Consider the following 15,216-nt stretch of genomic DNA (forward strand, 5'->3'; position numbering starts at 1 on the left):
ATTCTCCAATCACAAAAAAGAATTCCGTGTTTTTATTACAAACATACAAATTTCTAAGTTTTGTCACTCTAATATAGTTTTTTTTTCAACCACACTCCATCATATATTTGTCGTAGTTCAATTCGAAATTGCTTTTTGTTGTTTAAGTAAGTGTATTGTATAATTTACTTTTGCATTCTATCTTTTAATTGAGGTATTCTTAATTATTTAAACTTTATTTTAATTATTATGTTATATTATTTTACTTTTGATTTGAATTAGTTTAATTTATTTTATCGTAATTCTTTAATTTGTTCAAATTATTCTTTAATAAAGGTTGAAATGAAATGTACAACTATATTGTATTATTATATTTATATGTACTATCGATATTGTTGTATTAAATTTATAATTAATTTTTATAATATTTATTTTATTAAGTTGTGAATATATGATTATGTGTGACATATATATCAAAATTATTTATATATTATTAATTAAACCTTTAACCGAAAGTTTCACCGGTTCGATTTCTAATCAGATTTGTAAAACATTGGATGAAAGTATAATAGAGATTATTATGAAAGAGATTCAAAATTGAAGATATTCAATGCACAACAACTAAGTTCATTTTTGACTGTTATTACATTAATACACAGGCCTCGGGCGGCAAAAAGTTGAATTTTAAAAAATGAAATAAAGTAACCACGGTTTCTAACTTTGGTTACTTCCAACAGAATACAACTCACCATCACCCACCAGATTGGCCCCACCCTAACCCAACCAATGACAGCACAACAATCCAATCCATCTCCCTATAAATAAAACCCAAAATTTCAAATCATCCTCATATCAGATCCAGATCTAGAAGAAGGCGTCTTCATAAACGTCTTCGCACTTTCTCTCCTTTCTCAGCGTTCCATATAGTTTTCTCTTTCCATTTCCTTCGTTTTTTCATTACCGAAAATGAGAGAGTGCATCTCAGTTCACATCGGTCAGGCCGGTATTCAGGTCGGAAATGCTTGCTGGGAGCTTTACTGTCTCGAACACGGCATTGGTGTAAGTCTTCGTTACTAGCTTTTTATCGCTGTTTTCTCTCATTTTTGTTCAGATATGTGATTCTTATTATGCGTTTAATCTTAGATTTTTTGAGCATTTTGTTTGTTCTGAATTGGTTAGTATTTGATCAGATCTAAGTAAATTTGACCGTTATTTGACGATATCTGAGGAAACTTGTTCGTTAATTGCTCAGATCTGAGGAAATTTAACCGTTATTTGATGATATCTGAGGAAATGTGATCGTTAATTGATCAGATCTGAGAAAACTTGACCGTTATTTGATCGTTTTTTCTTCATTATCACTTAATTTTATCTGCATTGTTTCATAAATTGATTATTGATATTTGATTGGTTGGATCTGCTTTATTTCATTTGCTATTATTTGATTAGTTTATAGATCTGTAATCCATGTGAGATCGCTGTTAATTTTACCTAATGGTTTTATTAGATCCGTTTGGTATAAGGTTAATTAAACATAATTTTGCCTCTTAATTATAGTTTTAATCTAGCTAGTTGTTATATATTAAGCTTTATAATGTTACAATTTTTGTTGAGTGACAATTGAATTTCTGTGCACAGCCTGATGGCCAAATGCCAAGTGACAAGACCGTTGGTGGAGGTGATGATGCTTTCAACACCTTCTTCAGCGAGACTGGTGCTGGAAAGCATGTTCCCCGTGCTGTATTTGTAGATCTGGAGCCGACTGTTATCGATGAGGTGAGGACTGGAACTTATCGCCAGCTTTTCCACCCAGAGCAGCTCATCAGCGGCAAAGAAGATGCCGCCAACAACTTTGCCCGTGGTCATTATACCAGTATGTGTTAACCTAGAATATCTTCTCAATTCACATGTGAAGTTGTGTGTTTGAATATTGTTTAACGTTATGTTTGTTATATGTGCTACTTTCAGTTGGAAAAGAGATTGTTGATCTGTGTTTGGATCGTATCAGAAAGCTTGCTGACAACTGCACTGGTCTCCAAGGGTTTTTGGTTTTCAATGCTGTTGGTGGAGGAACTGGTTCTGGTCTTGGTTCTCTGCTCCTGGAACGTCTTTCTGTTGATTACGGAAAGAAGTCCAAGCTTGGATTCACCGTCTACCCCTCACCTCAGGTTTCAACCTCTGTTGTTGAGCCATACAACAGTGTCCTCTCCACCCACTCCCTCTTGGAGCACACCGATGTTGCTGTTCTTTTGGACAATGAAGCTATCTACGACATTTGCAAGCGGTCCCTCGACATTGAGCGCCCTACCTACACCAACCTCAACCGTCTGATCTCCCAGGTAGATTTTGCTCTTAAGAAATTAGTTCAATTCCAATAGTTAAATACTGTGTTTTTATGAATTATTGTTGTGCTAATACTCTATTTTTGTTTGGGTTCAGGTGATTTCATCCTTGACTGCTTCTCTAAGGTTTGATGGTGCCCTCAATGTCGATGTGACTGAATTCCAAACTAACTTGGTCCCGTATCCTAGAATCCATTTCATGCTTTCTTCATATGCTCCTGTTATCTCAGCTGAGAAGGCTTATCATGAGCAGCTTTCGGTTGCTGAAATTACCAACAGTGCTTTTGAGCCATCATCCATGATGGCCAAGTGTGATCCTCGCCATGGAAAGTACATGGCTTGTTGTCTGATGTACCGTGGTGACGTTGTTCCCAAAGACGTGAACGCAGCTGTTGGAATGATCAAAACCAAGAGGACCATTCAGTTTGTTGATTGGTGCCCTACTGGTTTCAAGTGTGGTATTAACTACCAGCCACCAACTGTTGTTCCTGGAGGTGACCTTGCTAAGGTTCAGAGAGCTGTTTGCATGATTTCAAACTCCACCAGTGTAGCTGAAGTGTTTGGTCGCATTGATCACAAGTTTGATCTCATGTATGCCAAACGTGCTTTTGTTCACTGGTATGTGGGTGAGGGTATGGAAGAAGGTGAATTTTCCGAAGCTCGTGAGGATCTTGCTGCTCTGGAAAAGGATTATGAAGAAGTTGGTGCTGAATCTGGTGAGGGTGATGATGAAGATTTGGGCGATTACTAGAATCTATTTCAGATTCTTGTTTCCATGGTTTTTTTATGTATCTGTCATCGATGTGCGGGTGTTCTTTTGGATGCATTGTTTTCATAATCGGTTGTTTTTTAAATATATGTTGTTCTAGACCTAAAGATGTTATCTACCTTTCAATGACATTATCTCTTAAGTAATTGGAAGCTATTGTATTAAATTTTTAGATCCTTCGTTGTGTTAAATTATTCCATTGTTAAATTATTTTTTACACTAGACCTTTTTAAAGCTAATAATAAATTTAAATAATTGACTTTTGGAACTCAATATGCATAAATCAATGAAGAATTGCGTATGATTATCTAAGGACAAAAATATTTAGTGTGAAGATCCGTTTTAGTCATTCACAAAAATTTAGTCCTTTGTTAATATTTTTTTAAAACTAGTTTTTTTTTTTTTTTTTTTTACTTTTGAACCGTGATTAGAATGTCAGTAAAGATTATTTTAGTCTCTCACAAAAAAGGGAGAGCCCAAATTAGTCCTCAAGAAAAAAAGTAAAGTACTTATGTAATCCCTTACAAAAATTAAATGAGTCATTTTAGTCCCTCTTTTAATATTTTTTTCAAACGACTCTTTCCTTTATCATTGAATTTGAGTAATCAGATTCTGGTCTTTCATAATCTGAGTCTATGTTAGTATGACTAATTGTTCATTAAATACTTTGTTATCATCACAACATGAAATAAACCAATTTCACTTCCCATATCTCTTAAAAGTGGGAGTTAAAATGTAAATTGTTAAAAGTGGGAGTTCAAATTTAAATTGTTGCTCCTAGTGCTCTGAACTCTTCAAATATGGTGTCCCATATCTCTTAAAGTGGGAGTTCAAATGTAAGTCGTTAAGTTCTTCATCGGTTAGAAATGAATAAAATATCGAATATTTATAAAGTAATTTACTCCATGTCAATAGTTAAGGGCGTTTAACTCATGATATTACCGACGTTCTTCGAACTCTGAGGAAAAAAATTACATGGTAAATTTTATTTATTTATTTATTTATCATATCCGCTTTTTTTATTATAAGTCGTTTAGATACTTTCATACGAATTAATAAGAGTTAAGTGGACATTTTTATTAATAATAATCTTATAACTGTTTTCAACAAAGTTTCTTACAATGTGATACTCTTATAACTGATTTAGAACTTCGATGAACTTAGTTATTTAGTAAGCTCTGAGATGATTCCTTGAATTGATGCAATAACCCCCATGAGAGCAACAATCAAGCATAGTCCAATTATGAGTTTCAAGCCAATCCATTTAAGAGAATACTTTGGCACTTTAACTCGTGTTATGTGCATCTCTATTGGAAAGTACACAGTCAAGGGAAAGAACGATAGAGCTCCTATCAAACCCACAATGTTGTTGAAGAATGGCAATATCATAGCAACCAATGTTGTGAATACCACATATGTTGACCTCCATATCACCCTGAACACATTCATTCTCCATGTACCAACCAAAGGAATTCTTACATTATATTCTCTTGTCAAGAATTTACTCTCCGGCCAACGCCTACCGACCGAACTTTCCACAATCGAAAATATAGGTTGTGCGAAAACCTGGTAAGCTCCGACTAGATGAATAATGATGAAAAGATTACCAATGTCGATTAACCAAAACGGTTCGTAAAAACCAAATCCAGTTAAAAAGTTTCCTGGAGCGCTGTTCCCGAATGCCGCATAACCTATAAGACCACATGACCCATAAAGGATTGTACTGCTTGCGATTCCAATAATGGATGCTATTTTCATGGTTTGATTTTCTGGTGGACTTGGTTTTAATGTGTCCTATATAGGAAGAAAAAAAATTGAACTATTAGTGTTGTAAAGTTGAGAAATTGTGCACATTGTTTTGCCTAAAGCTATTTACTTGCCTCTATCTCAGCAATGACATTGCTGAAAGTGTATGCAAAGGCTATGTTTGCAATTGCTTGAAAGGTATTCCACACCTTCTTTGTCACTGCGACTTTCGCTCCTGTAAGGCCTGTTTCGATATGGTGTCCTTTTTCTATAAATGTCGAAAACAAAACAAATTATTCACATATTAGTTAGATTAAAACAAGACATATTTAACTAAAAGATTTGCCTGACCTGCAACTTGGGCTATGGAGAGTCCAATGCCTATGAAAGAATAGCCAAAAGACATGATTGCAGCAAGAATAGAGAGCCATGAAAGGTCATGGAAATTTGGGATTTGGCTTAGAAAAATCTGTGAAACTCCAAAGATGGCCATGAATTGATTACTGGATACATCACAGTGTGCTTGGTGGCCAAACTTATGAAAGCAACTTGATTTTTTCATTGCCCTGGTTTATAAACAAGCAAGTAAATATATTATTAGTATTACTACCATATTAAAATATTTCATAATTATCAAATAAGGGTTTAAATAAGATTTATAGTTTCTTACACCATGCTTATGGCTGCTGTGAGAGTGTAACCAATTGTACAGCCAAGAATATTTGTGTACTGAGCCAATCCACAATACTTGTATTTAACTCCTCCTGGGGGAAAAGAGATAGAAAGGTTACAATGCAACAATCAATTAAGAAAAATTAGTGTTTTTTTGGGATCACTATTCTCTGCAGTCAATAATTGGAAAAAAAAATTTAAATAACAATGTTTAAAAAAAAAAATACCAAAAAAACAAGTTTTTCATAAAATTTACCAAATTGTCTAGGTTTTGAAGACCCCCTGGAGTATGCGCCAAATGAATTGGCGCATTAGTATAAAAATTAGGAGTATGCGCCATATGGTTTGGCGCAAATGTGATTTTTTTTTTTTTTTTTTTTTTACTTTTCAACATTTAAGCCAAATGGATTGGCTAACTCAAAAAATTTTATACTAATGCGCCAAATGGTTTGGCGCATACTCTAGGGGGTCCTGCAAAACCTAGACATTTTGGTAAATTTTTTGAAAACCTTGTTTTTTATGTAATTTTTTTTATAAACATTGTTATTTAAATTTTTTCATCCAATAATTGACGCTATTCACTATTAATCTAAATTTTAGATCAATAGTAAATTGTATCAATAATTGATCGTAGAGAATCTAAATTTAAAGTTGTTTATTTTATATTTTTAATAAGGTGAATTTTATTTTAATTCTTAACCGTTTAATTTTGATCAAATAAATATTATTAAACTCGAATAAATGCATGAATGTGAAAAACTTTTGAGAGCTGTAGATTTTATTTCTACTTTTGAAAAAAAATTATATTTTTATTAAAGTTCTTTATTCTTTTTAAAGGACTATAAAAATAATATTAAATTTAGCACAAAATACTAATAATAATAGCAAACTAAATCATATTCTTCTTTTTTATTATTTAACCATATAATTGTACTAGATTCAACAAAATAATAAAAATTCTGATAATTATATATTCAAAATAATAATAATAATTATATATTTAACAAAATAATAATTATAGTTTTAAATTTAACAAAATAATATTTAAATAATTTTAACAATTATTAAGAAATACAGATATCTACAAATAAGTATCATCGAATTTATATTCATACCTGTGAACTAACAGGTAGTTAAATAGTACCAGTTAATTTTACTTGAGGATTTTTTTCCATCTCTAACGAGTGTTTATACCAGCTCCATTTGTATAAAATTTGACACCATTAATATCTCTTGATTCTCAAGGTCGTGCATCAAAGATCAATAAGTTCTAATTCTCAACTCATTTTTACCTTGATTAATAAACATCAAATACTGAATTTTAAAATTAATTACCTAGAATATTTTTGACCATCTTCATGTAGGTAGAGTTTCTATTGCTATCAGGATACCTATAACAATCAGCCATGAGAATGGAAGTGAGGAGAGTGATGAGTGAGAATATTATGAGAGCAGCAGTCCCTCCAATCCATCCCAATTGAGCAACAGCCCATGCCAATGACAGCACTCCAGATCCTATCGCAGTCGTCACTATGTGTGCGCTCGCAGTTAGCCATGTTCCTTCATCAATTATAATCATACAATTATCAATGTTATAATGAGAAGAATAAAAAGAAATATTCATACAACAATTGAGATACAAACCAGTTCGTTTGATGTCACTGTCTTCTATGGAGAAGCTACTCTGTGGTGCCATGATTTTCTCTAGCTCTACTTTCTTTGAAATATATAAGATTTTTTATAAAATAATATTTTTAGAAAGGTTTAACCAAAGTTAACTTTAATGCTATTAAACACTTTATGTATAGCTGGATTACTTAAGTGCTAAAATATTTATATGTTATTCTAATTTAATTTAGAGTGAAGGACTAATTTGACTTTATATGTTATTCTAAGTAATTATACATGAGTTTAATAAACATGCACTGACATGATAATGATAATATAAAATAGTTTTATACCGTCATTTAATAGATAACTAACAATTTGATGTTATTAAATTTTTTTAAAAATAAAAACGTGAGGTGGCTAAATACATGATCGTAATTGGTTGACAATGTAAAATTGATTTACGCCATCATTCCTTTTCTTTTTATATTTATAAAAAAGTTATTTTCAAAGTATTGGAATTGAAAATTCAAACCTTTTTAATATTTTTTTTCCATTTTAAACCGTATACCATTAAAAAATTGGTTAACAAAATATAATTTAAACAAAATGATTTTAAATAGTAGAATGTATTTTTTTTTTCAAAATATAACCATAAATATTTGACTTTAACATTTATTTATTACCTTTTTCTATAATTCTAATATATATGTGTATATGTCACCATCGTCTATGGAATTAACCAAAGTAGATGTATGTTCAATGTTGATATAAAATATTTCATACAGCTGGATTACTTATATAAGACTAGATAATTAACCAAGTCGCAAGTGTGTCTAAATAAATAAATAAACAAGGTTAATTTATTTATAAATTATTAATTTTTGTATAGTATTATATCTTTTTTAAAATAAAAATTTGAATTAAATAAATTTGTATAAAATATTATTTTAAAGATTTTATCAGTTTTTATATCTTTTTTTGAAAATTAAAATTTAAATAATCACTTAAATTTGAAGTTATTTTGAAAAATATTTCATAAAAATTAATTGTAAGAAGTACTCCATATTGTTAAAAAAAGATTTGAATTATGTTAACTTTTTAATAAAGAATAATGATTTATAAATATCAAAATCTTGTTATATTATTAAAAAAAAATCATTGCTTAGAATTGACCGTAAACTAATATTTTATAATTATTTAACTCAAATAAATATTTTAAGTTAATAAATGTTATAATTACTCTTTGTAAGAATTTTTGAAAGACTTACCCAAAGTTGATGTGTGTTCAATGTTGATATGAAATATAAGTAATTCAGCTTAAAAAATTGAATAAAAATTTTAAATAACAATGTTTAAAAAAAAAATTATCAAAAAAATAAATTTTTTAGAAAATTTACCAAAGTGTCTAGGTTTTGCAGGACTCCCTAAAGTATGCGCCAAACCATTTGGCGCATTAGTATAAATTTTCTTGAATTAGCCAATTCATTTGGCATATATGTGTTTGTGAAAAGTAAAAAAAAAAAAGAAACATGCACATTGGCGCCAAACCCTTTGGCGCATACACCTAATTTTTGTACTAATGCGCCAATTCATTTGGCGCATACACCTAATTTTTGTACTAATGCGCCAATTCATTTGGCGCATACTCCAGGGGATCTTGCAAAACCTAGACACTTTGGTAAATTTTCTGAAAAACTTGTTTTTTTTGGTAATTTTTTTTAAACCTTGTTATTTAATTTATTTTTTGTAAAAAATTCTTATTTAAATTTTTTTCATAGTATATCTTTTTAAAAATAAAAACTTAGTATAAATTTTTTTGTATAAAGTATTATTTTAAATATTTTATTATTTTTTATGCTTTTTTTGAAATTAAATTTGAAGCTATTTTAAGTAGTGTTTTATATATTTTTTTGAGAAATATATTGTTCAAAAAATTGATTTGGATAATGGAAAGATTTTTATAATACATTTTTTAATAAAAATTGATAATTTTTAAATATAAAAAGAAAGTGTATGTTAATACGTAAATAAAAATAAATACTATTTCTCAGGATTGACGATAAATATTTTACATCAATTTAACTCAACTAACACATAATAGTTAAATATATTTAAATTAATGAATGTTATAATTATTCTTTTTTAATTTATAAAAAAAAGTTATCATGAAATTCATTTTTTAAAATATTTTTTAATTTTAAATCTATAATAAACTAGCCCTACATATATAGTTGAAATCTAATAATATTAACGTATGTGAATTAATCTACTATTATTTATCTTCTAGAAACTTGTCTACTAAAATATTATTTAATATTATTAATATAAAATTATTACGTTTTTGAAATTATAATAGTTAAAAAAATAGGGTTAAGTATGTTTTTTGTCCCTATAAATATCTCAAATTTCATTTTTAGTTCTTATAAAAATATATTATATTTTAGTCGTTACAAAATTTTTATACATACAGTTTTAGTGCCTGCTATTTTTAAAATTTTTTAAAAAATATCTTATTATCCTTAAATTTTTAAATTTTCTAATAATTTTGTCATACGTTTTAGTATACTATAAAATATTTCTTTATCAAATTATAGAATTTTTAAAAATAGAAGAATTAAATATGAATTTTTTAAAGGGTTAAATATGTTTTTGGTCCCTATAAATATCTCAATTTTGACTTTTAGTCCCTATAAAAAAAATATTGACTTTTAGTCCCTATAAAATTACTTTTCACTCACTTTTGATCCCTATGCAGAGACTAAAACTGAGTGCAAAAGTAATTTTATAGGGACTACAAGTCAATATATTTTTTATAGGGACTAAAAGCCATTTTGGATAATTTTATAGTGATTAAAAACATATTTAACCCTTTTTTAAATTTCAAAAGATAATGATAAAAGTTATGCAAATCTCGACTTACAAATCAAATTTTGAGTTTTTTTTCCGAGGAACTTTTTATAAAGTTCTAAACTTGTTTGTAAAATAATCATTAAAAAATACACATCGGTTTAACATCAGGGACTAAAACTACATGCATAATAATTTTGCGGGGACCAAAACTTGTCATTTCTTTTAATAGGAACTAAAAATAAAATTTGGAAATTTTATAGGGACAAAAACATACTCAACCCCAAAAAATATATTTTTGACTATTGATTGATATTACAATGGATGACTTTTTTTTTAAAAATGAAATTAGATATACTACTTAAAAATTAAAAAATTGAAATATTCTATTTTCAAGTGAAAAGTTATTCAAAAGTGTTATTCACTTATAACCTTTGAACCCTATTGATTAAGAAATAATAAGAGAGTTATAACCAATACTAATTTTTCTTCTTCTTCTCTCTCTTTTGTGAAAATCTAATAGAGTTTCTTTGTGTTTTTTTTAAGGAAACTCAATCTTTCTCATAGTTTTAGTTTGTTCTTGACGACACTCTGCTACAACAAACTAGTTTGGTAAGCATGGAGAAGAAGATGCCGACAACGAAGTATGAGATTGAAAAATTTACCGGTGTGAATGATTTCGATTTATGGCGCTTGAAGATGTAAACCTTAATGGTTCAACAGGGTTTGCTATAAGCGTTGAAGGGAGTCGCAACCATCGATGGTACACTAACGGAGAAGGAGAAAACAACGACGGTAGAAAAAGCCCACAACACCATTGTATTGAACCTTGCTGATAAGGTTTTCTAACAGGTTTCAAAGGAGAAGATAGCGGCGGGCGTGTGGATGAAACTCAACATTTTGTACATGACCAAATCGCTGGTAAATCTCCTTTACATGAAGGAAGCTCTGTATTCATTCAAGAAGAGTGAAGACAAAGTCTTGGATGAACAGCTGGATATGTTCAACAAGCTAATTCTTGATCTTGAAAATATCGATGTCTAGATTGATGATGAAGATCAAGCATTGTTGTTGCGTGCTTTACCACGTTCTCATGATCACTTCAAAGAAACTCTCTTGTATGGATGAGATTCCTTGACATTTGAAGAAGTTCAATCCTCCTTGTACTCCAAGGACTTGAACAAGAGGAAGAATCATAAATTATCATCTGTTGGTGAAGGTTTGTCCAATAAGGAAAATTCTCAAAGAAAGACAGTAAGTTTGAAAAGAAAATCATTGTAAGAAGGGGGTCACACACGAAAGGTGTGCCCTGATTGACAGAACAACCACGGTGGTAAGCACAATGGTAATGCAACCATTGTGAAAGATGATTTTGAATCATCTGATGTTATTGTAGTTTCAAGTAGCAATTCTTGCAAGGAATGAATCATGGATTCAGGTTGCACTTGGCATATGACTCCAATAAAGATGTGTTTGAGGAATTTTGTGATCAAGATGGTGGATTAGTGCTGCTGGGAAACAATTAAAGTTGCAAAATTGTAGGAATTGGATATGTAAGATTCATGCTCCATGATGAGTTAACAAAGCTATTGACTGTATACCTAAGGATAATGAAGCGGTCGAAGGAAGTCTTGAGAGGTATAAAAAGGAAAGGCATGTATACCCTTGGGGATGAGGTTGTAAGTGGTTTAACATATGTGACATCCACAAAACCTATGTTTAAGAATGAGTTATGGAAGAAGAGACTTTGCCATGTCAATGAAAGAGGCTTGGTCGAATTGTCGAAACAAAATATGTTATGTGATGACAAGGTCGAAAAGCTAAATTTTTTTGAATCTTGTGTATTTGATAAATCCTGTAGGATGAGGTTTAACAAAGGTAAACAAAGAACACATGGATCTCTTGATTATATCCATGTTGATCTTCGAGGATCTACAAGATGTCCTTCACGTTCAGGTGCAAGGTATTTTCTATCCATAGTTGATGATTATTCAAGAAAGCTATGGGTATTCATTCAAAAATCTAAGGATGAAACTTGTGAAAATTTCAAAAGTTGGAAGACTCTTGTCGAAAACCAAGCTGACAAGAAAGTCAAGAGGTTGAAAACAAAAAAATGGTCTTGAATTTTGCAATGAGGTATTCGACACCTATTGTGCCGTGTTTGTTATTCCAAGGCATATAATTACTTCAGGTACTCCCCAACAACATGGCTTAGTTGAAAGGTTTAATCGAACCATTTTGGAGAGAGTTAGATGAATGTTGGTTAGTGCTGGATTAAAGAAGGTGTTTTAGGTTGAGGCTGTTTCGACAGCATCGTATATGATATATATAGATGTCCCTTGACTGCCTTGGGGATGAAGACACATGAAGAAGTCTGGTCGAGACATCCACCTAATAGCAACAAACTTAGAGTATTTGGCTGGGTAGCCTATGCTTACATTAGACAAGACAAGGTTGAACTTAAGGCTCTCAGATGCATGTTCATGGGGTACCCTGAAGTAGTCAAAGCTTATAGGCTATGGTGTCTAGAGCCATGCCACATGAGGTGTATTACAAGTCGAGATGTAGTTTTCAATGAAGCAGAAATACCATTCAAGAAAACTGATAATGCTAGTCGAAACGTAAAAATCTATTAAGAAGAGCTAGAACAGGAAAAGATTCATGTTAAGGTGAAGCATATTGATGTTGCATTTCATAACCCATATGAAGTCGAAAAAGAATCCCAATTTTATAATGAATATGAGGAGACTGATAATGACTATCCGCTGGCTAGAGATAGGTCAATAAGAGTTATTAAGCCACCTCAGGGATTTGGTTATGCAAATCTCATAGTCTTTGAAATAATCTCTGTAGGTGAGGTCCTTGATGAAGAACCTATAGACTACAAAGAAGCTTAAAGGAGTTGAAATAAGATTCAATGATGAAAGCTATGGATGATGAGATGAAATCTCTTCATGATAATAACACTTGGGAGCTGATTAAGAAACTTGTCGGGGCCATGTTAGTCAGTTGTAAGTGGATTTTCATGGTTAAGGAAAGAATCGAATGAGTGAAGTCGAAGAGATATTAGGCAAGATTGGTTGATAGGTCCTAGGGGATTCACTCAAAAATAAGGAATATACTTCAATTATTTGTTCTCATCTATTGTGAAGCATAGATCCATTAGAATATTGTTAGCCATGATGGAAAAGTTCGACTTAGAACTTGAACAGGTGGATGTGAAGACCGCTTTCTTGTATGGTGATCTAGACGAAACAATCCTAATGAAGCAACCTAAAGGGTATGAAGAAAAAGGCAAGGAGGATTATCTGTGCAAGCAGAATAGTTCTTTGTATGTGCTGAAACAATCTCCTTGACAATGAAATATGAGATTTGAAAAATTCATGACACACGTAGGTTTCACCAAAAGTTAGTTTGACCACTGAGTTTACTTCAGATTTTGACCTAGAAGTTCAATTGTGATTTTGTTGCTTTATATGGATGATACCCTCACAGCCATCAATAGTGTTGAAGAAGTATTAAGGGTAAAGGCTGAACTCGAAAAAGAGTTCGAGATGAAGGATCTTGGTACTGCCACCTGAATCCTTGGGACTGACATCCAAAGAGATAGAAGCATTCAAAATTATGCTTATCTCAAGAGATATACCTGAAAAAGATACTCTACAAATTCGATATCTTGAACTCAAAGCTTATTGTAGCCCTGGAAAATCCTCAATTCAAACAGATTACAATTCAAAGTACTAGTAATGAAGTCGAAAGAGCCTATATGAATTGCATTCCATATACCAGTATAATTAATTCTTTGATGTATGCCATGGTATGTATGAGGCCAAACATACCATATGAAGAAAACCTTGTAAGAAGGTATATGACCAATCTTGGAAAGGCACACTAGCAAGTATTGAAGTTGATTCTAAGGTACGTAAATGGGTATCTAAGCAGAGTCCTGATTTACGGTGAAGCCTATGGTGATGACAACAAACTAGAAATCGAAATATTTGTTGACTTTGATTATGCAGGTTGCATGAATTCCATAAAATCTATTTTTGGATATGTTTTCACTAAGTTTGGCACAACAATCAATCTGAAAGTGACACTTCAGAAGGTTGTTGCCTTATCAAGCACTGAAGTAGAATATATTACCCTCACCGAAGCTTTGAAAGAATCATTGTGGCTTGAAGACTATGCTAAGGAGCTGAAACTTCAAGGTCAAGCTATCATTGTTAAATGTCACAACCAAAGTGCAATACACCTGTCAAAGAATTCAACCTATCATGTGCGAATCAAGAACATCTATGTGCGGCTGTATTTTGTCAGGGAAATAATTGAGCGTGAAGAAGTCCAAATGCTGAAGGTTTTGACTGAAGATAGTGCTGTTGATATGTTCACGAAGACATTCCCAAGCTGCAATTTTTCAACTGTATGTAGTTGATAAAGCTGCATGAAGAAAGCTAATTTGTTCCCTTAATGTTGTAGAATTTTTTCCAAGGTGGAGTTTGCGAGATTTTGGATCGAACTCTATTATCTCGACAGAGATAACTTCTTGGTTCAACAAAATTTAAGCATGTTATCGAAGTCTGTTCACATACTGATGTTGAAGTCCTGCATGCTGTAGTCGAATTGTGTTCTAGCATGCAGTTGTCGATAATGTTAGGTTTGTTAGCATGTACAATTAGGTCTCTTTGTTTAGACCAATTGTTTAAATTAGCTTGTAGCCTAAGTTAGCGTAGTAGTTTATAAATAGACTAGTTCTCTCAGCTTGTTGCGAGAGGTTGATTGTTGTTTTTCACTTGTAATCTGTAAACCCTAATAGAGAAAATGAATAGAAAAACAATTACAACCAATCCTAATATTTCTTCTTCTTCTTCTTCTTCCCTCTTATCTCCCTGTCGTAACACCTAATAAGGTTTCTCGTGTGTTTTTTTAAAACTTAATCTTTCTCATAGTTTTGGTTTGTTCTTGACGGTACTCCAACACAACAATATAGCATTTCATAAATTTAGGAAGTATAACAACTAAAAACAATCTCTCAACAAAACAACCACAACATCAACAATAAACATATAACATCAATCTCAATTTAGCAACAACAATCAATATTAGTTTAAACAACAACATCAATCTCAACTTAAAAAACAAGATTAAAGAAATGATTTAGGTCTTACATTTTGGTAAGTATCGAACGAGAGCCCTAAACACATATATATCATCTTCATATTGAGGATGATATGTGCTTAGAGCTCTCTTTAT

The 15,216-nt window shown here is 31.3% G+C and overlaps 2 protein-coding genes across 2 annotated transcripts; one reads left to right on the forward strand and one right to left on the reverse strand.

Annotated features, from left to right (window-relative positions):
* The first annotated feature begins 818 nt into the window (after positions 1-818).
* LOC131643400 (tubulin alpha chain-like) lies at positions 819-3,266 on the forward strand. Its single transcript, XM_058913618.1, has 4 exons — positions 819-1,038; positions 1,618-1,852; positions 1,948-2,318; positions 2,419-3,266. Exons 1-4 carry the CDS (start codon positions 946-948, stop codon positions 3,070-3,072), a joined length of 1,353 nt encoding a protein of 450 aa, XP_058769601.1. The 5' UTR covers positions 819-945; the 3' UTR covers positions 3,073-3,266.
* Positions 3,267-4,146: 880 nt separating this feature from the next.
* LOC131643401 (amino acid permease 6-like) lies at positions 4,147-7,312 on the reverse strand. Its single transcript, XM_058913619.1, has 6 exons — positions 7,153-7,312; positions 6,844-7,068; positions 5,507-5,600; positions 5,188-5,402; positions 4,971-5,104; positions 4,147-4,884 (listed from the first exon to the last, which is right to left on the reverse strand). Exons 1-6 carry the CDS (start codon positions 7,202-7,204, stop codon positions 4,255-4,257), a joined length of 1,350 nt encoding a protein of 449 aa, XP_058769602.1. The 5' UTR covers positions 7,205-7,312; the 3' UTR covers positions 4,147-4,254.
* Between the last annotated feature and the right edge of the window lie 7,904 nt (positions 7,313-15,216).

This window comes from Vicia villosa, linkage group LG1 (assembly GCF_029867415.1).
Source record: "Vicia villosa cultivar HV-30 ecotype Madison, WI linkage group LG1, Vvil1.0, whole genome shotgun sequence".
Lineage (NCBI taxonomy): Eukaryota > Viridiplantae > Streptophyta > Magnoliopsida > Fabales > Fabaceae > Vicia > Vicia villosa.

Coding starts and splice junctions, on each gene's coding strand:
- LOC131643400 (XM_058913618.1), top strand. CDS start 946: ATGAGAGAGTGCATCTCAGTTCACATCGGTCAGGCCGGTATTCAGGTC. Junction 1,853..1,947: donor TGCCCGTGGTCATTATACCA/GTATGTGTTAAC, acceptor TGCTACTTTCAG/TTGGAAAAGAGATTGTTGAT. Junction 2,319..2,418: donor TCAACCGTCTGATCTCCCAG/GTAGATTTTGCT, acceptor GTTTGGGTTCAG/GTGATTTCATCCTTGACTGC.
- LOC131643401 (XM_058913619.1), bottom strand. CDS start 7,204: ATGGCACCACAGAGTAGCTTCTCCATAGAAGACAGTGACATCAAACGA. Junction 7,069..7,152: donor CAGTGACATCAAACGAACTG/GTTTGTATCTCA, acceptor TAATTGATGAAG/GAACATGGCTAACTGCGAGC. Junction 5,403..5,506: donor ACAGCAGCCATAAGCATGGT/GTAAGAAACTAT, acceptor TTTATAAACCAG/GGCAATGAAAAAATCAAGTT.